Raw genomic sequence first — 24,333 nt, 5'->3', positions numbered from 1 at the left:
AAACAATTTTTAAAACGAACTACCTCCCGGCTTTCCGCCTCAGGAGTGTGGTAAAGCAAATGGCGGCGCTAGTAATTCAGCGCCCCTTTGTAGAGTTGGGCGGTGGGCGTGGCCTCTGAAGGGGGCGTGGCCTGCGGGCTGGGCGAGGCGCTGGTGAGCAGCGTTCCACGCCTGATGACAAACAGCCTAAGTCCGCTTTTACAAAAAGTGTCAAGATATCAGGGGGTAAGTGGTCTCTACTTCACAAAAGAGTCTGCCAGTCCTCCTGGGTTTGCCACCTGGCTGTTGGACCTGCTGGGCACTTGCACAAGCTTAACATCTAAATGTTGCTAAGACGGACTCCTAACGAGAGACAAACTTTGGAGTCGCCTCCAGTATAATATGGGGAATAAGCGGCCCCATCAGAAAGGACAGAGCGACTCTGGGATTCCAGTTGAGATGGCTCTAGCACACTGACCTTAAGAGGCCTTCTAAAAGGGGCTCTTAAACCATTAAAATAGTCTGGCGTATAGGGGCCGTTAAGACCATCTGAAGGACTACTGGACCAGGCACAAGCTGTCCAAGCTATCTGATGCATCTTATAAAGCACCATGAAAAGGATCCGCTTTGGAACAGGGAACTAGTGTCTTGATCGATGGGCCTTGGAGACGCTCTCTTGGATATGAAGCTTCTTGACTCACTGATTTTATCAGAAGTCCTGGGAGCTGCAGGATTGTCTTGCACACGTTTATATAAAGTCAATGGACGTGGGAGGCCGGTGTGCACCAATTTTTGAGTGATATCGTCTGGTTGCACAGCTGCAGTGGATGGCAGAGCCTCCCACTTTCATAGGGGGGGGCACACTCTTAAGAAAATTGGAAGGTGTTAGTTTAGCGGCAGGTATCTGAGCAGATTGACAAACAATAGATGTACAAAATTGTTGGAACAGATGCCTAAAATAACAAAAACGAAACTGGCATACACCCCTGAGATGCAACTCGGTAGCTTGGTGGGGGAACCAGAGAGATTTGACGTGATACAACCATGGAGGGTGGTTGGAGAACAGACAATGGGGGAAGGGAGAGCAAGCAGTAAGGCACACAAGTAAGGCACACATGGGAAAGCAATGATGAGAAGGGACTGACAAGGAGGGAAACAATAAAAACACAAGACTCCTCCCAAGCCCCACAGAGCGAGAACTGCACGTTTTGCTTCAGCGTCGCTCGAAAGAGGGTGATGCGTTGTCTGTGACATAACCCACTAAATACTTGAACCCGTCGGGAAAGCATAATCCGAGCGATTCCAGATCTTGTGCACAAGCGCATTAATTATTGTGGTGCTTAGGATACTTGAACGCAAATCAAAAGCTGTAAATGACATGTAAATGTCAACATCCCATAAAGCACCAACAGGAGAGCGTAAACAACCACAAAAAAAAACAAGTGGGATGGGTGGGGGGAGTGCACGCGCGCTAAGCACCAGCTGTTTGCTCTTTTTCAAAGCACACACTCGTGCTTGTGGCACGCCGCTGCGCACTCCCGCAAGCTGTATGATGCCACAAGCATGAGTATGTGCTTGGATAAAGAGTTGTACGACGGCTAAAAGTCTCCTATGCTGCGCATGTGCGCTGCGTAGGTTAGACCTAAAAACAATGAGATGAGTGCTTTCACTAGTTTGTCTAGAGTAAGACCTTGAACCAACAGGAAGCAACTGCTACTTGCTTTGTTAACAGGTTAGTGCAGGTTACATGTTGAGGATGACTATATTCAACATGTCTATACAGATTTTATGTGAACAATGACCTTCAAATCATTTGCAGGTGTTCTACTTGAGAAAACTGAAAGGCAAATATTGGTGTATCATACATAGGCAATCTTAATGACGATCCACAATGGCATCTGTTTGCTGCTCCAGTCTAATCAGAAGCTGTGTATCATCAACATTGGAGAATGACCAAAACCAAATGCTCTATCTAATGGCACCAGAATTTGAACACATATAAGAACTGAAGTCAAGGAAGAAGCTGTGAAACTCTACATGTACATACGTATGAGCATTTGTTGGGAACTATTATAAGTGACGTTTTTTAAGATATGAATTTGAACACACACAACTTCTAATAGTCCCTTGAATCGTGGATAAACACCGTTTACAATAATATTTAGCTTGGGATTGGACATAGCTGAATGTGTCCTGTCTGTTCTAAATTAAAGTGGATGTTGACAGATTTGATTACATTTACATTATCTGATAACGTCAGATAGTTAATGATTGTCATGTATTGTTACAGATCTTTCCTCACTTGGAAGTTAAAGATAATCAAGCGGCCTCTAGATTCCAGAAAACAGTACATAATTTTGAAAAACGTGGTATATGTTGACAGATAAAACAATGGATTATGTAACAATTAGTAAGACATTTAGTATAGTGTAAACTGTAATCATTCCTTTAAATCTTAATTGCAAATTCTGATTGTTACCTGGTTCTTACATCTAATTTGCATCTGTTGATGATGCAAGATAACTCAAAGAGTATTGGAAACCATCCTCTCACCCATACCCTGTCTTCAGGCGCTACATTCATGTCATCACTTGTATATTCCTTGAAGGCCTTCATGAAAAAAGAAAAGAGTCCTGTTTTAGAAATTGTGGCAAACATATACGTCAATCGAAGTTCATATGTAAAGAATAATCAAGGCTAAACATTATGGCAATAAGACAATAAGACATCATACAAGCCAAATGTAAGTAAAGTAAAAAAACACACTTTGTTCACAACCATTAGAGATAGGCAATGTAAAAATATGACATTTTGTTCTTTGAGAGAGCTCATGGTTCCAGTCTAAGCACGCTATCAGCCATGCACACAGTGAAGAGTCTTGAACCTGATAAGCGAAACAATCTACAATTAGAATATTACGAATGTTCAATTTATATTTGTGCATTTGACTAGCTGGTCACTGTAAAGCTTGTTAAAAAAAACAGTTAATTACCCTTAAGCACCTATTCTTGCCATGTAGTGCTTTAGATACACATGCTGTGCATACTCCTGCCAACTAATGTTAGGTCCAAATGTTTAGAAGTTGTTTTTCTTTGAAGACGTCTTTGCAGTCACATGGTAAGGTGACACCTCCTCTTGGTAATAGTGCACATGGGCATCTACTCCATTGTTGGACTATTTTCCCGCAAGAGGGTGAGAATGGTGTTTAAATAAGTGTAAGTAAAGAGATGCCCATGCATATGAAAATATAGATGAAAACTGCAACGACCACAGGTGTCAGGGGAGGAGGGTGGACGCATGTGAATCTACAGCACTAAATGCCAAGAAAAGATGCTTACAGGGTAAGCAACATAATCCGTTCGAGGCATGTGTAGCTGTAGATACAAATGCTTTGCAGAGACTGTACAGCAGTGCCCTCCAAAAAGCGGTGACTAACCAGTAGACATTGCAGCTGTTTGAAAAAGTGTATGTAGCACCGCCTGTCCTACATTAGCTTGTTGGTGTGCTAAAACATTCACACAATAGTGCTAGGTAAATGTGTGTGGTGTAGACCATGTAGCCCATGTCAGCTTTGGAGATGTTGTCTAAGAAAGACATAGATGCCCCTATTTTCTGAGTAGAGCGTGCTCTAGTGGTTATAGGAAAAGACCTTTTTGCTTTGAGAGAGCATATTTGGATGCATTTAACGATCCATTTACAAATGCTTTATTTTGAAATGGGTTTCCCTTTATGAGGGGGAGCAAACGCAACTAACTTGTTTTGCGAAAATCTTTTGTCCTGTCAACATAATACATTAATGCTCGTTTAACATCTAATGTTTGAAGAGCCCTTTCTGCCACATAATCTGGTTGAGGAAAGAAAACAGGCAGCTCAACTAACTGATTAATGTGGCAAGGTTAGACTACCTTTAGAAGGAATTTTGGGTTGGTACGAAGAACAGCCCTATCCCATGAAGCTGGAAGAATAGCTCTTCTAAAGTTAGTGCCTGGAGCTCACTAACACACCATAGTGAGGTGATTGCAATTTAGAAAGAATCCTTCCAAGAAAGATGCTGGAGGGGGCAACTGTGCAATGTTCAAAGGGTGGACCCATAATTCTTGTGAGAACAATATTGAGATTCCACACAGGCGTGGGTGGGACCCTGGGTGGAATCACTCTTTTAAGGCCTTCCATGAAAGCCTTAATAACTGGCACTCTGAACAAAGACAAGTGTTGCCTGTTTTGAAGATAGACAGCCAAAGCCGCAAGATGTAGCCATATGGAAGTGTAAGCAAGGCCAGAAGTTTGTAAATGCAAGAGCTAACGACTAACGTTTTGTATAGTTGCATTGAGTGGATCAATGTTTTGGTTAGTGTAGTAAATAACTAATCTTTTCTACTTAGCTGCATAGCAGGCTCTACTGGTAGGTTTACTTGCTTCTTTAAGAATGGTCATGCATTCTGCTGGGAGATTTAGATATCCAAATTCTAAGACTTCAAGAGCCAAATCTACAGGTTATAGTTGATGAGCCCAGAAGGAGGGTGAGAGACTTCTGCTTTAGCTTCTGAACCAGAAATGGAAGAAGAGGCAGAGGCATAAAAGCGTAGGCACATTTTTCTGACCAACTCCTCCATAGGGCATTGCCTTTTAATAGAGGGTGTGGGAACCTGGAGGCGAAATTTGGGCATTTTGAGTTTTCTTCTGTTGCAAAGAGGTCTATTTTTGAAAGTATAGGAGGAGGACTTGGGGTTAGAGATCCCACTCATGGAATTGTTGCCACATCCTATGGAGGTCAGCAAGCCGGATGTTCCTGGGAGGTGTTCCGCTAACAGATGTATTTTGTGATGCATTGCCCAGCGCCAAATGGAGAGAGGCATGACAAATGTAGAGAGTGTGTCTCCCCCATGTTTTTGTACGTAGCACATGGCTGTTATATTGTCCACCCGGACTAGTACAAGCTTGCCTAAAAGGTAAGGTAGAACTGATTTTAATGCTAGGTGAACAGCTTGAAGCTATAGGTAGCTGACGTTGAGGTTCTGGTGATTGGTGTCCCAGAGACCCTGAACTGTTAAATTTTGTAGGTGAGCACCCCAACCTGTGAGTCTTGTGGTTAACCTATCTGATACCACCCTTACACCAGACCAGACAACTGTACTAGAGAAAGGTCTAGGCTTTGTGCCCACAGCTAGTCGTAGCACGCCTCAGTCCGTAGAGGACTGGGATGGCCCCAATGATGAAGCACGTCACCGTGGGGAAACCCTGGTGAGTGAGGGGACTCAAAAAAGAAATATCATTTTCTTTCCATCTACATCACACAGATATTCCAACCCCAACAAGTGTTGTGAATACTATATACTATTTACCTACAGGCCAGGTTTCTGACTTTTGTTTCACAAAAGTTTTTTTGTTTATCCCCTGGAGGGTCGACATCATAATGCTGCCAGTGGTCTGGTGGTGCCCTATGATTGTCATCTTCTCCTACATCTGCATCTGGGTCTGTGTGTGGAGAACTCAGAGATGTAATGTTTAAAGGATTATAAGGTGAATGAAATACAGAAGGTACAAGTGATGAAGGTGGTGGTATATGAGATAGAGAAGAAGGAGAACAGGTTTCAGGGCACTGGCAGCTTTGTCCTTCTACCTTTTTTTAAAAACTATTGTGAAATCAATGTCCTGTTGGAAAGAGAGTTTCCTCTTAGATGAAGGCAGTGACACAGGTTTTGTTATAATGTGGCCAGTCACTGGCTGCAAATGGATCCACTTTTGTTTCGGATCAAGTGTTTACTGCATTGTCTCTGAAATTGTCTCAGGGAGTGTTATGGGAGGAGATTTCTGTTTCGGTGGCAAAGGTTTTGGAAGTAAACCTGGTTTCACTTTCATAACCGGGTGGTGGAAGCCGAAGAGGTGTTATTTTGGCTCAGTGTCAAGCTGGAAGGCTTCGTATATGCTTTCATTACCAAGCCAGTGGGTGGGGCAGCCGAAGCGGATTCTCGGTGCACACCATGGCCAGTTGGCAGTGGTGGCCCGAAAGTATTTGTTTTTTAGGAACTGAAGGTTTTTGAGTAGGCAGGTGAGGGCTTTGAGTACTCACGGCACGTTGTCCCAGTGGAAGATTATGTGACTCCAAATCAATCTCTAAGTCGGAGTCCGCCCTTGAACAGAAAAGGCCCCTTTTTCTTCGGCAGCTAAAGCTTCCAGATCTTCCTCTTCTGGTTTGATATCTTCTTGCCCGAAGATAGAAGGCATGTGTTCTATGTCACAAATCTGCAACTCTCTGCATCGTGCCAGACGGTCCCACAAGGTCTTTTTAGAACGAAACGATCGACAGGTTTCACAATCTTTTTGTTTGTGCTTGGGGACAAGCCTGGATTGCAGACCTCGTGAGGGTTGGTCCGCAGGTACTTTGAATGGCACCGAGGACAGAATCTAAATGGAGTCTGTTCCATCAGCAGAGTATCATCGATGGAGTTGAATGAGTGTAAAGAAGCGCCGATGGGAGAGGCCTGAAAGCCGGGATTGGAGTGTTACAACCTGACAAATGAAAATTCCCAGAATTTCAATACGAAAACGCGCTTTAAAACAATACAGACTAGGGTACAGTGGATTAAGCACTGAGAGGATTCCATAAACGGTCTCGAACAGGAGTGCAGTAATACACGTCCGAACCCGATGGCAGAAAGAAAACAATCTAACAATGGAGTTGATGCCCATGCACACCATTACCAAGAGGAGGACCCACCTTGCCTCGTGACTCGCAAGACTTCTTTAAAGAAAAACAACTTGCAAATCTCCTGACCCAACACTTGATGGCAGAAGTATGCAAAGCATGTGTATCAATAGCCACACATGCCTCAAACATAACTTTACATGTATAGAAAAATCAGACTGACTGTATGAGTGTGACAGTGGGTATGTGAGAGGCAGTATGGGTCAATAAGTGGGTGTGTGAGAGGCTGTATGGATGGGTGAATATGTGTGTGAGTGGCTGTATTGGTGACTGTGGTGACAGTGTGAGTGGCTCTATGGGTGAAAGAGTGCGTGTGTGAGGGGCTGTATGGATGAGTGGTTGTGTGACAGGCTGTATGAGTGAGTGAGTGTGTGTCAGTAGTTGTATGGTTCTGTATATGGGTATTTAAGTGGTTGTGTGGGTGTGTGAATGGGTATATGAGAAGTTGTATGGGGTGTGAGTGGTTCTGTGGATGATGCCATTTGAGATGTCATCAGTGATGTCACTGACCATGCCATGAGTGATGCAATATGCAAGGTCATAAGCAATTTATTGCAGGGGCGCAAGTTGTAGTTAGCTCAGGTAACTGTAATTGCTGAATTTCAATGGTTTTGTACGGGTGAAATTCGAGTCTAACTATAACGCCTCGGTTACCTTTGTTTTCTTTGAGTGAATGTCTACAGTCTTTTAAATTCTATTTCCTAACTTTAACGCCCCTGTGACCTTTGTTTTTTTCAATGAATAACAACAGTTTTTGTACATTTCATTTCCTAACTGTAACCTTTGAGAGTGGGTGTGTGAGTGGCTTTATAGGTAGGTGAGTGGGTGTGGGTTGGCTGTATGGGTCTGTAAGTGGGTTTGTGAATGACTATATGGATGTGTACATAGCTGTGTAAGTGTGTGTAGGAGTGTCTGTGTGCATCTGTAAGTGTCTGAGTGGGTCTGCGAGTGGTTGCATGAGTGTCTGTGTGGATCTGTGAGTGGGTGCATGAGTGTCTGAGAGGGTCTGTGAGTGGATGCGTAAGCGTCTGAGTGTTTCTGTGAGTGGGTACGTGGGTCTGTGCAGGAGTGTCTTTGATGGTCTATGAGAGCATAACTGAGTCTCTGGATGGGTGGGTGAGTGGGTGGGTGGGTGGGTGTGTGAACAACTGAGTGGGTCTGTGACTGGTTGTGTGAGTCTCTGAGTGGGTTTGTGAGTAGGTGACTGAGGGTCTATGTGGGTCAGTCAGTGGGTGCGTGAGTCTCTGGGAGGATCTGTGAGTGGGTGCATGAGTCTCTGAGTGGGTCTGTGAGTGGGTGCATGAATGTGTGAGTCTCTGAGTAGTTGTATGGTTCTGTATATGGGTATTTAAGTGGTTGTGTGGGTGTGTGAATGGGTATATGAGAAGTTGTATGGGGTGTGAGTGGTTCTGTGGATGATGCCATTTGAGATGTCATCAGTGATGTCACTGACCATGCCATGAGTGATGCAATATGCAAGGTCATAAGCAATTTATTGCAGGGGCGCAAGTTGTAGTTAGCTCAGGTAACTGTAATTGCTGAATTTCAATGGTTTTGTACGGGTGAAATTCGAGTCTAACTATAACGCCTCGGTTACCTTTGTTTTCTTTGAGTGAATGTCTACAGTCTTTTAAATTCTATTTCCTAACTTTAACGCCCCTGTGACCTTTGTTTTTTTCAATGAATAACAACAGTTTTTGTACATTTCATTTCCTAACTGTAACCTTTGAGAGTGGGTGTGTGAGTGGCTTTATAGGTAGGTGAGTGGGTGTGGGTTGGCTGTATGGGTCTGTAAGTGGGTTTGTGAATGACTATATGGATGTGTACATAGCTGTGTAAGTGTGTGTAGGAGTGTCTGTGTGCATCTGTAAGTGTCTGAGTGGGTCTGCGAGTGGTTGCATGAGTGTCTGTGTGGATCTGTGAGTGGGTGCATGAGTGTCTGAGAGGGTCTGTGAGTGGATGCGTAAGCGTCTGAGTGTTTCTGTGAGTGGGTACGTGGGTCTGTGCAGGAGTGTCTTTGATGGTCTATGAGAGCATAACTGAGTCTCTGGATGGGTGGGTGAGTGGGTGGGTGGGTGGGTGTGTGAACAACTGAGTGGGTCTGTGACTGGTTGTGTGAGTCTCTGAGTGGGTTTGTGAGTAGGTGACTGAGGGTCTATGTGGGTCAGTCAGTGGGTGCGTGAGTCTCTGGGAGGATCTGTGAGTGGGTGCATGAGTTTCTGAGTGGGTCTGTGAGTGGGTGCATGAATGTGTGAGTCTCTGAGTGCCTATGCAAGTGTTAGAGTCTCTGAGTGGGTAAATAAGTGCTTGAATGGATCTGTGAGTGTATGTACGAGTGTCTGAGTGTGTCTGTCAGTGGGTACGTAAGTCTCTCAGTGGGCCTGTGAGTGGGTGCTATAAACACATCACAGATGTATCAATGTTTGCAGCAAGATGACAGAACATAAACTTAAAGATGTAATAAAGTAGATGATAACAGTACCTGAGGCCTGTCAGACACATATTTCGCACAATGGCGGATAAGACGTATGGCTTCCATGCTGGTGTCTGGGAAAGCTGCATTACATGCAAACTCTGACAAGCACTTCACTGCATCCTGAAATGAATCTATCGTAGCTGGAAAGTGTTTTTCAAACACGATCGCTGTAATAAAAAGGGTGATGAATATGAATAGTGCAAATGAAAGTTCAGGTGTGATGAGAACATTCTATATACTATGCTGCTTGTAATGGAATGTTCCCCTAACTAACGTAAAATACACATTTCAGATGCTTTCATACCCAGGAAAACGGATGTAAAATAAAAACAAGACAAATATTACAAAACAGATAAATACCAAATAAATACAAGACTATGGGGGTCATTCTAATTTTCAGTGGGGGGCCTGTTTCTGCACCAGGGCGATGGAGCAATTTACTCTGTTGCCCTGATGTAGATGCCGAGTGCCAAATTTTGAAATGACCACCAAGCTGGCAATCATTTATAAAGCATTGGCAGGATCCGCCATCGCGGCGGTTACTGTCAATGCTTTTCGCAGTTTAGTGCAGGGCTTGGTCAACATGACAGAGGCTTGCGCCAAGCTGTTTTTTTATATTTTCAAAAAGAAAATAGCAAAGCAGGATTTTCTTTTTGAAAATAGAAAAGGTAATGCCTTCCTCCCCATGCGAATAATATCTATTGGCGAAGAGGGCATTTTGTCGCACTATTTTTTTCTTGAAATTACACAAACATTTTGCAAAATTACACATTCACAGCAAAAGGAGGATTGTTGGTATCAATTCTAGCAGAAACTGTCTCTCTGCGATACATTTATGTTGTAATCGAGTATCTTGAGTTCAAAATGACCTGACACTGCATAATGCATAATAAAAAATGTTGAGGATTTTAATATTTAAAAAAAAAAATCTTTTTATTGGTTTAATACACAAACAAGACATTAAGGAGGACCATCATTAGCATTCAGCATCCAATTACGCAACATGAGAGAGAACAGTATTGTATTTGTACAGTAGAACAACACTCTTGGATCCTGTTCCCAGTCCGTCTCCGACATTCCCAGTACTCTCAATCAATGTCCCTTCATTTCCAAGCCCTATTCCAAGGCTCGGAGCAGTGCTCCATGCATGGCCCCCCCCAGCGTCCATGAAACTCCCCACCCCTGCTGTCAATGCCATAAGCTAGTTAAAGTGTGTGAATAATGTATTGCTCTGATGTATAGTCTGTGTACTAGTGGTCTCGCTCATCAAATTAGAAATCACTGTGTCTGCCCTGGAGTCGGGGATCCATCCTCCCATCAAGCCCCGTGAAGTCGCGGGAATCCGCCTACGCCTGCCCCTGTACTTGCTCCTTCTCCATTGAGACATCCGATTCCATATCTGTGTCGAGCGACCTAAGTCCTAACACCAGTGCCTCCCACGCCTGTGCTGCCTCCAGTGCCTCATCGTTATGGGATCTATGTGCCTGTCGTAGGCGAACAGTGACCTCGCTGCCCGCCCACAGGAGGAACGCTGCCCTCCATTTAGCATAACTAGGGCCATTCGCTGCCTTCAAGTGCAACGTGATTTCCCTTTTAGCAAGGATGAGGTCCAGGTCCATAAATTTGCTAGTTATTTTATTTTTGCTAGTGTGCGGGAACTATAGCAGCAGACGCGCCCCCTTATCCATTTCCACCTGTCGTGTTGTTACTCTACCAAGGGCCGAGATTACCTCCTCCCAATTCGTCCCCACATGAGGGCAGTCCCACAACATGTGGCACAGATCCGCTCCCTGCAAGTGGCAACAGGGGCAGCGCGCTGTGTCCACTCGAAAATATTGGTTAATTTTATCTGGTGTGAGGTATGCCCTATGCAGAATAAAATATTGGATGAGTTGGAATCTAGCGTTTCTAGTCCCTTCCATGCTCTCTTGAGTATTTGTAACCAGGTTACATCAGGGATATCTTTGCCTTGGTCCGCCATCCAGCTCGCCCGCAGTTTTTGCAGCGGGTTAGCGTCTTCCCCTAGCATGCGTTTGTATAGGCAGGTAACAGCCTTATATGTGCCCGCCGCCATCACAACATACTGACATGCCTCGGCTAGAGGCGGCTCCGAAAGGCCGGCGCCCCAGTGTTTTTGTATGGCCGTTATCAGAGCTGCATGTAATAAGTAGTGGCCGCGTGGAAGACCAAAGGTCTCCTGTAGCGTTCCATAGGGCAGAAGAGCACAGTCCGCATACAAATCGCCTACCATCTGCAGTCCCAGTTCCTCCCATTCCGCTAGGCCAGACCAATCGCCACCATGAGGCAGAGCCGTACACATGCCCAGTGGTATTTCAGGAGCATATGGGCGTTGCACCCCAATTCTGGTGTGAAAACCTTTCCAACAGTACCTCAGGGTGCTCTCGACTAAAGATAAGTCCGCAATTCTCAGTGTCTGCTGTAGAATTATAAAGAAGAAAACGTGTCTCTGTACCTCCGGGACCGCTCTCCTCTCTGGCCCACGGAATTCCAGTGCCACCGCCTGCGTCAGAGCCTGGAATTGCGCAGCCAGGTAGTATAATTCGAGGTCAGGAGCGGCTAGTCCGCCTTCAATTCTCGGTGTCAGCAGGGTAACGAGTGCTACTCTACGCCGACCAGTACTCCAAATGAAGCTGCCCATTGCAGATCGCAATCGTCGGAAAAATGCAGCAGGTATCTTTATGGGCAGGGTTCGAAAGAGGTACAGCAGGCGAGGCAGTGCCACCATTTTTAAGAGAGCAACCCGGCCTGCCACTGACAGTGACCCCCAAAATCTCATGCTACTCCTCAGGCCCCTCATTGCCCTCTCGATATTTCCCTCCAGAAGATCTTCCTGGTCATGATACATCTGTGTTCCCAGATAGGGAAGGCATCTCGGCTCCCATGTCAAGCCAGGTGGCAACTGTGGCGGAGCGCACGCGCTCGACACCGGGAAAACGCAGGTTTTCGCCCAGTTAACTCGTAGGCCTGAGATGTTCCCAAAACGGGTTAGCAGGTCGCGCGCCCAATCCAGGGCATTCCCCGCGTCTGCCAAGAACATGAGAAGATCATCTGCGTAGAGCGAGATATTATGCGCTTGGCCTCGGAGCTGTAAGCCATTGTACACTTCCCCCCTCCGGGCGCACGCCGCTAGTGGTTCAATCGCTAGGGCAAATAATAGCGGGGACAGGGGGCAGCCCTGCCTGGTGCCCATTCCCACCGGGTAGGATGAGGAGACAGTCCTACCCACACGGACCCTGGCAGTCACCGATGAATATAGTATTTCAGTCCATCGAGCATATCCGGCGCCAAGTCCAAACCTCGCCATAACTGAAAAAAGATAGGGCCATTCTAGGCTATGTGCCTTAGCAATATCCACCGATAGGACCAGTTCTTGTAACTCTCGTCCACCACTGCCATCCAAGATTCCCAGCAAGTGGCGCACGTTACTGGCAGTGTTGCGTGTAGGAATGAATCCAGCCTGATCTAGATGTATCAGCCGTGTCATGAAAGGGAGGAGCCTGGTAGCCAGCACGCGGCTCAATATTTTATAATCAGTTGTGAGCATCGATAGAGGCCTATAGGCAGCCGGATCAGTAGAAAGCTTATCTGGTTTAAGGAGTGGAATTATAATGGCCTCCCTAGTTGAAGCCGGTAATATCCCTGTTTTCCCAGCCTCCTGGAACATCAACAACAATCTGGGAGCCAAGAGGTCGATATAAGTTAAACAGAACTCAATAGGTAAACAGTCGCTACCTGGCGTTTTATTACGCACCAACTGCTTAATAGCGCAACGAATCTCAGCCAGTGTAATATCCAGGCCGAGCGTTCAGCCTCATCTTCCTCAAGAGTGAGTAGATCCAGTACCTCTAAAAAGGTACAAGTATCTTCCACACCAGTCTGTAACTGGCTTGTGTAGAGCTCCGCGTAGAAGTATCGAAAGCAGTCATTTATGCGATGTTGTTCATATTCCAACTGTCCCGTTGCTGAAGGTAGCACCAAAATCGGCACACAGCGTGGGATGGGGTTCGCCAACCAGGCCAGCAGAGTATCCCCCTTATCCCGTTCTGCATGGGCACGAGCCAAGTAAGCCTTGTGATCGAAGCACCGTAGGCGCTCCACACCCGCGGCCACTGTCTCTCTTTGGGTCAGGACCAGCTCACTCGACACCGAGCCTTCCGAGTGAGACCTTTCAGCCTCCCGTAACGCCCGTTCATTCTCGTCCACCTCCCGCAGCAGCAGCTTCCTAACTCCCACCCATTTGGCGATGCATAACCCATGGACCACTACCTTGAAAGCGTCCCATTCAAGGGCCCCCGTTGTGGCAGTGCCTGCATTCTCCGTAAAGTAGTGTTCCACCCCATCCCTCAACTCCGTTCTAAAGACCTGGTCCTCCAGCATCTCGGGGCGCAGCCGCCAATTAGGAATCGTAGGGCGCTCACCCTTCCAATAGAAGGTCACTAGTAACGGATTGTGATCCGATATGGTTCGTGCCAAATATTCACTGCTAGCCACTAGTGGGGCCAGGGTAGAACTACATAAGATGGCGTCTAGCCGGACGTGCAGATCATGTAACGAGGAGTAATAGGAGTAATCCCTATCGCCCGGGTGTTGCTCTCTCCAAACATCTCGGAGTCCCCAATTGTCCTGCCATTGGGCTCATGTTCCCGCCAATTTATTAATCGGGGCTGTGGGCAGTGGAGGATGAGACCTATCCAAGGACACATCAACCACTGAGTTAAAGTCTCCCCCTAACAACATCGGAGTCGTGAGATAATCTGCAAGAGCAGAGGACAGAGTCCATAGAAAGGATGCCTGGTCTACATTGGGAGTGTAAATACTGCAGAGGGTTACCTCGCGCCCAAAGAGGCGGCCACGGACCGCAACGTACCGATCCTCAGGATCCAACAGTTGGTCCAGCATCTGGAAAGGAACCCCAGCTCTAACCCAAATTAGGACCCCCTCGCGCGTACGCGGTGTAGAACAGTTGTCCGCGCCACCTGCGCTGCAGGACTAGCCCCTCCGATCGGTTTAAATGTGTCTCCTGTAAGAGTGCTATCTGCGCCCTCTACGTACTAAATAAGAGTGTATCTTATGTCTACGCTGCATGGAGTATAATCCCCTAACATTCCAGGCTATACACTTGACATCAGGTGATGGACCTGTAACAGTGATGAGTTAGCCACCCATAGCAGCCCTTCCTCCCTAGCCGCTGGGTGAGGACAACCTTATATGTACATTCAACACTTAATAGCAATAATCCGTAAAAAAAATCTCAATGGCAGACATGTCCCTTTAGAAAATCCAACTCCAACCCCCAACTCCCTCTTCCCACCCAGCGTGACGCCCACCCACCCAAGAACAGGCACTAACATAGTGAATCCCATCCGAACTGCCCCAAAGATATGCCCCATGCTAAATTAAGGCACAGTAAAAGTTACCATCCGTTGGGGGTGGGATAGGGCCTAATGGGCGATTTGCTGAAAAGTCTGTAACACAGTCAGAGCTCGCCCCAAACCCCCTTCCGCTACCTCACCTCCCAGCTCCAACCAAAGTCCCCATATCCATCGTCCGCATGCTGGTGATAGGCCACGTGTCTGCACACCCGGTACCCCACCCCATCAGCACTTCAGTGTCATCGAGTCACAAAATCAGGAAACGCAGCCAAGAGCAACATCCTGCTGCAGTTCCCCGGTATTCCACATCCCCCCTCTCAGGACCCTAACAACAGATTCCCCCAGTTCAGGGCAAGAAATTCACCCCAATAAATAAAGCAGTGTTACTCATCCAGCAGTCCATCTGCCGTCCCAGGAGTGACCGCTGGCAGCCGCTGCTCCTCCGACACATAAGTCTCCGCTTCCTACTTGCCTTTATCACTGCCAATGTCAGACGCTTCTGGTGTGGTCTTCTGTAGCTCAACAGATATCGCCGACACCGCTTCCAGGGCTCCTTTGCGCTCTATAGCTGTCTGAGACAGTGATGGTTTCCGCAAGCCCCTCCTGCGACGCCGCAGTCGTTGCGACCTCCGAGGTTGATAGTCCGTCACCAGGTCCTGCGTCCCCGGTGCCCGGCCATCCTTTCCTGCTCTGTACAGCTCCAGCCATTCCCAAGCATCCTCCGGAGAGTCATGAAAGAGGGCTTTCCCATCCATTACAATGCGCAACCTGGATGGGAAGAACAAAGAATACTGGATTCCTTCCGCCCGCAATTCCTTCTTGACTGCTTGAAAGGACATGCGGCGTCGTTGCGAGTCGAAGGAATAATCCGGGAATATGGTAACTCTGCTGTTGTCCACTTGATAAGGGCCGTCACTACGGGCCTTCCGGAGGAGCAAGTCGCGATCACGATAATGCAGCAAGCGCGCCACCACCGGCCGTGGGGGCCGACCTTGCAAGGGTGGTTTCACCGGCACTCGGTGCGCTCGTTCTAGGGTGTAGAATGACGATAGCCCGTCCGGGGCCACAACGGTTTGCAGCCAATGTTCCAGATAGCTCACCATGTCCGATCCCTCAATTTTTTCTGGAAGGCCCACTACGCGGATGTTGTTGCGCCTGTTCCTGCCTTCCGCATCTTCAGCTCTCTGCTCGAGTTCCGCAATCCGGTCCAGGATTCACGCCATAGAAGTGGGCAGCGCAGTCTGTGCTGGGTCTAACTTTTGGAGCGTGATCTCTGTTTGCTTTACTCGGTCCGCCAGTTTCGAATGGTCTGCGCGCAGCAAACCCAATCCTGTCGTGACCTTCGCAATGTCCTGCTTCAGAGCCAGTTGGGTGTCCGTTATGGCCGCCAGTATTCTGTCTAGCTGGAGCTGGATTCCGGGTTTCCGTGAGGTATCCAGTTTGTCTCGATTCTCCTGGGGCGGGGACTCAGCCCCCGAAGGCTTGGGAACTTCTTCCTTTTTGCCGCGAGGTTTGCCCATAGCTGCTGTCGCTGGGTCCGGGCAATTGGACACAGCAATATCTCCGTCGCCCCCTTCCAAGCCCGTGGTGACGCACTCTCCGCCTCTCCCAGCGATCTTGATGTGGTCCACTCACCAGGGCGGCACTGCTCAAGAGGGGTCCCAGATCTAGCGATCTTTTAAGTAGGGATCTTTTTAGTGGCTGGGCGCGGAGCCCAGCCACGTTAACTTTCCTATTTCTTGCCTCAGGTTACTTGTGGTCTACTAGCGCCGGGACACCTCCTCGTGAGGTAGCTGTTCGCGCTATATAAAATCCAGTATTATTATTATTATTATTATTATTATTATTATTATTATTATTATTATTATTATTATTATTATTATTTGCAGGCTCACCTCCTCCCCAAGTAGTCAGTCCGGGCCACGTGGCACGCCCGCGCCCCAGCAAGAGGCCCCTCGCTCAGCGTTTCGGGCAAAAGCCAACCCTACGCACCACAGAGTCCCAGGCGCGCGATTGGGGTGGGGGAGAGAGAGGATGGAGTATATTCAAGTCCTGGTGTGCTCTTTACCGTGTCGTCCGTGCGCCCCCCTGAGTATCTCCAGACCAACCGTTAGTCTCTCTGTACTTAGTGTAGGGGAGGGGGGGAGTTTCGGGGGAGCTGCCCAACGTGGTCCTCAGAGCTCATCCCCAAGGGGGGGCCCACCCAGTCAATGCCATCGTGCCTTCGCTGCCCTCACGTTATTCTCATGTAGCACCAGTGGTAGGAGGGGCGGGGGTGGGGTCAGTCATGCCCCCTGGGAGCGTCCCCAATCGCACCGCCTCGCCCGATCACTTTAGGTTTGGAGCTGGGGAGATCCCCGCCAGGGCACAGGTCCAGCGCGCTGTTCACTGTGTGTGGCAATGTCCGTGGTCTGCTGTAATCTCCGCAGCCCCGCCCAGCTGGTGCAAGACGGGCCGGGGGTAGAGGACTCTCCACCGGTCTCCTGGGCCCACCGTAGGCGGTTCAGCGCAATCTACGGGACGCCCCCTCTAGGTAGTGGCAGCGCGTCCCATGGGCCCCGATCACTGGGGCATCTGTTAGGAGCAGCTCCCCTCGCTCACCTCTAGCGCCCAAACACCAAGGCTGCGTCGACAGGCTCCGGTTACGAGCTCCGGGGATGTGGGGCACCGCGCTCAGCCACCGCCAGGGCCAGGCAGCGCAGCTGGGCGTCCGATCGGCAGGCCGCGGCTTGCTGTATAATCCGCCACTGGTGCCGAGCGACGTGATCAGCCCGCGCTCCGCGGGACGGGCCGTCGCAGTTCCTCCTCTCGGGATTCAAACCCCACTCGGCGGCACTGTTACAGGATGCCCTCTGGGCTCCAAGGGATAATCGTTCAATCTCCCAACGGAGCCGCTCAGTGCCAGGCCCGGTCGGAGGCGGGGAGAGCAGTCGGCGCCATCTTGTTTCCTTCGGCCGCCAGCGCCTTCGCTCCGTTTCACGGAGATCAGAGCCCGCTCCCGGCTGGGCAGCCTGCAGCGCCTCCTCCGCCTGCCTGGCTTCGCACGGCCCCATGTCGATCCGGGGGACCTTGGAGGTATCTAAAATAGGAGAATTACAAAGTAATGGGCGCGGAGCACAGTGCTCACGCAGCCGTCCCCATCGGCTCTCAAGCCACGCGCCCCTCGGTAAATGTTGAGGATTTTAATGACATAATTAAAATGTTATCTAGGTCTTGTTGGCATCACCTGTTAGAGTAGCAAGCTGAAGAACAGAACCAAAAGTGACAGTACTGAAGATATACTGCACCTGCACAAGATCATTGCCTGTACTGGATTTGGATGGGTAGGTGGGATACTGAACTGACCAAAATAGCAGGGGCTGCATTGCAAATGGCCCCATAAATTCTGAGGGACCTGGTAATAGCAGGTGAAATCCTTTTGTGAAAAACTCATACAGAACATGCCGACATTGGTGTGGAAACACTGATTTATACATTTTATTCCCCATAAATGTGCAATTCCCATTATTTCTCTTCCACTATAATTATTGCAAACGCTGGTAGCAGTAATTCTGGGGTGGAGACACCATGTGAACTTTTTTACCACTTTTACTGCAACCCTAAGGGTCTGGTTCCTCGAAAAGAGGGAAATCGCTCATGCTGGCTTCCTGCAATGTTTGGAGAAAATGTTAAATTGTGTGGAAATTTACAAATTTTTCCAAGACCATGCTTGAGGAGTTGCAACAATTGCAGGTTTCGAGGAGTACTTTTGAGAACTTTTTTAGATTTACCATTTATGACAAAGTGTAGGCATTTATGCAGGAGTAAATGTACATGAGGTATATTTACACATTGGAATCATATTTCACATGTGATAAAAGGAATAGAAGGAAGGTGCGGTAGAATAAACTACTTACCTTTGGTAATTTTCTTTCTAGTGAGTTTCAGCAGGTGAAACACTAAATCTAAAAACTCAACGCATAAGCTCTTACAAACCGATAGGTGGCATCAACAGCTTTCATCATGACTCCAATCTGCATCCGGACAATGGTCCCCTTCAGGGCATCCTACAAGCTGCAGCATGTCTCACCCATGATCTGAGGAAATATGATCATATCACCCCCATCCTGAAGGAACTCCACTAGTTCCCTTCATTGGATCGCACCATTTTAATAACCAGTTGCATCATTTACAAAGCAATCGAAACCCACACCTCTGTGTATCAGTCTGAAAAGCTCACTATCTCTGTTGGCTCTTCGCACACCCGCAGCCAGGATACACTACCTTACTGGACACAAGGAAGGAAAAATGGTAAATATAAGGCACCAGGCCTTTTCATCTACTCACTCAGTATCTGGAATAATATCCCATATCCATTAGGACTGCATACATATAGGGTTAATCACTGGCTTACCAGATATTGGGGTACTTTTATTCAATCCTGCTCATAATCGGAATGAACAAACATGCTGAAAATATGCCACCTGGGACTACATGGGCTTTTTGCATATTCATTGTCAGACCTTGAAATATAGATTTTGGGAATTTGTTGCCGACTTGTTTTGCCTTAGGTGTTGGCTAAATAATTGTATGGATGAACTGACGTTTTAATGAGTTTTGGGAACTACAATGACGTGGAGCATACCGGGCACAAAATAGAGTTTAGCTTTGGAATGTGTACAATAAATGAAAGGGTGACTCTTCCTCAAGGCAATGACTTGCCAGTCACATGACACCTGTCACAGTGTTCTGTTGTGCTCCTTGTCTTTGGGTGCAATAAAAAGGAAAATGCTTCTTACCAGTATGCATCTGTTCTTGGCATGTAGAGCTGCAGAGTCGTACACTTAGCATTAGATCGCCACCTGGTGTTGGGCTTGGATGATTGCAGGTGTTTGTCTTCTTGGAAGAAGTCTTTGTAGTCACGAGATACGTGACTCCTCCCTTGGACAATACTGCGCATGGTCATCGACTCCATCCTCAGATTGTTTTTCGCCATGATGGGAAATTATGGAGTTAGTAAAAGTAAAGAGAAAGGATGTCCATGCGTGTGCATCTAAGTAAGATGAGAACTGGAACGGATACAAGTCCCGGGGAGGCGGGAGGGCGTGTACGACTCTGCAGCTCTACATGCCAAGAACAGATGCATACTGGTAAGTAGCATTTTCCGTTCGAGGCATATGAGCTGCAGAGTGTACACTTAGCATCGATTGTGCAGCAGTGTCTCCCCTAGCGGTGGTCGCTTGTATCCTTTGCAGTAGTTTGAAACAGTGTTCTAAGGACAGCTTGGCCCACCGCAGCTTGCTGCTTGGCCTGCACATCAACACAATAGTGTTTAGTGAAGGTGTGTGGTGTAGACCATGTTGCTGCCTTGCATATGTCCTCTAGTGGTATATTTCCTAAGAAAGTCATAGAGGCTCCTAGTTTGCGAGTGGAGTGCGCTCTAAGAGGAATTGTTAGTGTTCGTTTAGCTTTTTGATAGCATATTTGTATACACTTTACAATCCACCTGACAATCCCCCCCTTAGAGATGGGGTTGCCTTTGTGTGGGGGAGAGAAAGATACAAATAATTGTTTTGTTTTTCTAAAGGATTTAGTCCTATCTGTATAGTATAACAGAGATCTTTTAACATCTAAGGTGTGTAAGGCCCTTTCTGTAACAGAGTCTGGGTTTTGGAAAAACACAGGTAGCTCTACAGATTGGTTAAGATGAAAAGGAGTGATAACCTTTGGCAAAAATTTTGGATTAGACCTAAGAACCACTTTATTAGGATGTATTTGAAAAAATTGTTCTTGTATTGTGAATGCTTGTATTTCACTAACTCTTCTGAGGGAGGTGATGGCAACAAGGAAAGCAGTTTTCCATGTTAGGAATTGCAATTCACACTTGTGTAAAGGCTCGAAAGGGGGTCCCATGAGTCTTGTAAGGACAATGTTCAGGTTCCATACAGGAGCAGGTGGTAACCTAGGTGAGATTATTCGTTTTAATCCTTCCATGAATGCTTTGATTGCAGGTACTCTGAAGAGAGATAGATGTTGCCTATTCTGTAAATAGGCTGCAATTGCTACCAGATGCAGGCGTATGGAAGAATAAGCTAAATTGGACCTTTGTAGATGTAAAAGGTAACAAATGTTTTGGATGGAAGCATCCAGTGGATCAATGTGATTATTGTTACAATATATTGCAAATCTTTTCCACTTAGCGGCATAACACGCTCTGGTAGTGGGTTTTCTAGCTTCTTTAATGATGTTCATGCAGTCTGGTGGTAGGTTTAAGTAACCAAACTCTAAGACTTCAGGAGCCAGATTGCCAAATTCAGTTGGCTTGGTTCTGGGAGTCTTATTTCTCCATGGTTCTGTGTTAACAGGAAGGGTGTGAGCTGTAACTTTTGATGTGGAACCAGCGAGAGATCTAGTAGTGTGGTGAACCACGGCTGACGTGCCCATGTGGGAGCTACTAGTATTAGTTTGAGAGACTGTTGTCTGAGTTTGCGCACTACTAGTGGAATGAGTGGGAGAGGCAGAAAAGTGTACGCAAATCTGCCTGACCAGTTCATCCATATCGCATTCCCTTCCGACCGTGGGTGTGGAAACCTGGCGGCGAAGGTTGGGCATTTTGCATTTTCGTGGGTGGCAAACAGATCTATCTGTGGATGCCCCCTCATTTGGAAGAATGGCTGAAGAACTTGTGGATGTATTTCCCATTCGGGAATCTGTTGTGACTGCCGACTCAACCGATCTGCTATCTGATTGTGAATTCCTGGAAGGTGTTCTACTGACAGGTGTATGTTTTGAGGAATGGCCCAACTCCAAATGTTCTGCGCGAGCTGGGACAGTTGCAGAGAGTGTGTCCCCCCCTGTTTTTGTATATAGTACATGGATGTCATATTGTCCGTCTGGATTAAGATAGCTTTGTTTTGTACTTGCAATTGAAACATTTTGAGTGCTAGGAAAATTGCTAGCTGCTCTCGATGGTTGATATGGAACAGTCTTTGTTGGTTTTTCCATTGGCCTTCTGTGGTATAATGTAAGAGATGGGCTCCACATCCTGTGAGGGATGCGTCTGTTGTGAGCACTATCTGTGGAACAGGCTCGAGGAACGGCCTTCCACTTGTCAAGTTTTTGGTGTTCCACCATTGCAGAGAGCGATATGTACGGCTGTCTATCAATGCCAGGTCTGTGAGCTGACCTTGAGCCTGATTCCACTGTTGTGCTAGACATTCTTGTAATGGGCGCATTTGCAGTCTTGCATGTGGAACTATGAAGATGCAAGATGCCATCATGCCTATGAGTCTCATGAACACTCTGGCTTGGAGAGACTGCTGGTGTTGAAAAATGGAGACTAAGGTCTGAATGCTCTGTATCCTGGCTGGACTGGGATACACTAAAGCTATAGATGTGTCTATGGTAGCTCCTAGGTACTGATGCACATGCGAAGGCTGCAGGTGCGACTAGGTGTAGTTTATTGTGAACCCCAAGTTGTGCAATGTTTGAATTGTCTGATTTGTGTGTTGGACACATTGACTGAATGATGTTGCTTTTATGAGCCAATCGTCGAGGTAAGGGAAGACATGTATCTGTTGTCTTCCGAGATGTGCCGCTACTACTGCTAAGCACTTTGTGAACACTCGTGGTGCTGTTGTGACCCCGAATGGAAGGACTTTGAACTGATAGTGCTGTCCTTGTATGACAAACCTTAAATACTTCCTGTGAGCAGGATGTATAGGTATGTGAAAATAGGCGTCCTTTAGGTCTAGTGTTGAAAGAAAATCGCCTTGCTGTAGTAGTGGGAGTAATTGTTGCAGAGTGATCATGTGAAAATGATCTGATTGTATGTAATGGTTGAGGCGCCTGAGGTCGAGAATTGGCCGTAGTGTCCCGTCCTTCTTGGGGATTAGAAAGTACAGGGAGTAAACTCCTGTTCCCGGTTCTTCTAAAGGAACTAATTGAATAGCATCCTTTTGTAGTAGCGCTAGAACTTCCTGTTGAAGCAGAGTCAGATGGTCTGTAGACATTGGACGCTGCCTGGGTGGTATGTTTGGGGGGGTTGCTGTGAGTTCTAGGCAGTAGCCATGTTGGATAATCTGTCTCACCCATCTGTCTGTTGTGATGGAATTCCAGACAGGTAGGAACTGTGATAATCTGCCCCCACAGGAGTGGAATGCTGTAGGGGAAGCAGAGGGAAGTCACTGTTTGGGAGTGGAAGAGGAGCGGTTGTTGTTGTTACCTCTACCTATTCCCTTATTATTATTGCCTCTGTATCCTCCTCTAAAGTAGCCTTTGTTAGAGGAGGTCTGTGTGTGCGGTTCGAAAGATGATGTTGTATTTGCACCGGTTTGCTTGGAGCCTCCTCTATAAAAGGAGCGGCAAAAAGAACTTCTAGTCTATGTGGATTGCAATGCTCCCATAGACTTAGCTGTGTCTGTGTCCTTTTTCATTTTTTCTAGTGTAGTGTCTACTTCCGGCCCAAACAATTGGTTTTGATTGAAAGGCTGGTTCAAGATGGTAGTCTGCACCTCCGTCTTAAACCCGGAAATGCGTAACCACGCATGTCGCCTGAGTATAACACTAGTATTGACTGCTCTGGATGCTGTGTCAGCTGCATCTAGTGCACATTTAATTGAGGCATTGGATATTAATTTGCCTTCTTGTATGAGCTCTGTTGCCTCATCTTTGTATTGATCTGGGAGGTGCTCTAACAGTTTTTTTAATTGATCGTAGTTAGCCCTGTCATAGCGTGAGAGCAGGGCTTGTGCTTTGCTATGCGCCATATATTTGTAGCCTGCGCAGCAATCCGTTTACCTGATGCATCAATAACGTTGGATTCTTTGTCAGAAGGGGTGTGTCACCAGAAGTCTGGGAATTAGCTATTTTCCGTGCATTGAACACTACCAGGGAGTCTAGTGGCAGATGTCCCTTAATATAGACTGGATCACATGGTGCTGGTCTATATTTCTTTTCTATTCTTGGATTTACCACTCTACAACGCACAGGGTCTTTAAATATTTCCGGAGCATGTTTAATGACTTCTTTGATCATGGGTAGTATTTGTGTAGACCTTTGTGACTGCTCAAATGTGTCTAATAAAAAACCCTCCTCAATGGCTTCAGAGTGCATTGTAACCCCGTGGTAAAGGGCAGCTCTATTTAAGAGGTGATTAAACCCAATACTATCTTCTGGAGGGGAAGGTTTCGTTGGGTAGGACTGAGGATCAGGAATGTCAGGCACATTATTTGGTGGGTACTCATATATATCTTCATCTGTAGGATATGTATCTGGGTTGATACCTTCATCAACAGGGTAAGTGTGTGGGTCTGGTGTGTCATCCCCCCACCTATATCATACTCATCATCAGTGTGGTGTGATGATGCAGGAGATTGAACAGGAGAAACTCTTGGTGAAAAGTAAGGAGGAATAGGAGACGAAGAAGGTAAAGGAGAGGAAGGGTGCATTGGCAAAGTTGCACTATCCTTCTTTTTGGCAGGAACCACAGGTAGAAGTGGTGTGCCTGCTGGTCTCTTCTTGTGCGGAATAGCTTCCACATGTCCAGTTTTTGGGTTGATATAGACCTTCTTTTGTTTAGGAACAGTTCTTCTTCCTCTACAACCTTCTTCAGCGTCGATTTTTTTGGTGCCGATAGGGGTTGTTTTGTGTTTTTTGCTGTAGGAGGCGTTCCAGAGTCCCATGGCAAATTTTTCGGTGCCGTAGGTGGTTTTGACTTGGTAGGCTTGTTAGAGGGTTTAGGTGTCTCTGAATCAGGCCTTGGAGGCTTTGGTACCGAGGTTGGAGTTTTTGGAGTGGAA

General features: G+C 47.0%; 1 protein-coding gene across 1 annotated transcript in view; it reads right to left on the bottom strand.

Moving 5' to 3' along the window:
- The window catches only part of ARFGEF1 (ARF guanine nucleotide exchange factor 1), a 972,411-nt gene that overhangs the window by 207,307 nt on the left and 740,771 nt on the right, over positions 1–24,333 (bottom strand). Inside the window, exons 28-29 of the mRNA XM_078687191.1 lie at positions 9,168–9,328; positions 2,459–2,589 (exon numbers count right to left, since the gene is read on the bottom strand). Coding sequence (XP_078543317.1) covers positions 2,459–2,589; positions 9,168–9,328 — 292 coding nt within the window. The remainder of the gene's footprint in view (positions 1–2,458; positions 2,590–9,167; positions 9,329–24,333) is intronic.

The sequence above is a fragment of the Lissotriton helveticus genome, chromosome 4_1, assembly GCF_964261635.1.
Source record: "Lissotriton helveticus chromosome 4_1, aLisHel1.1, whole genome shotgun sequence".
Taxonomy (NCBI): domain Eukaryota; kingdom Metazoa; phylum Chordata; class Amphibia; order Caudata; family Salamandridae; genus Lissotriton; species Lissotriton helveticus.
The sequence above is the reverse complement of the archived record's forward strand: the minus strand, read 5'-3'. Positions and strand labels throughout refer to the sequence as shown.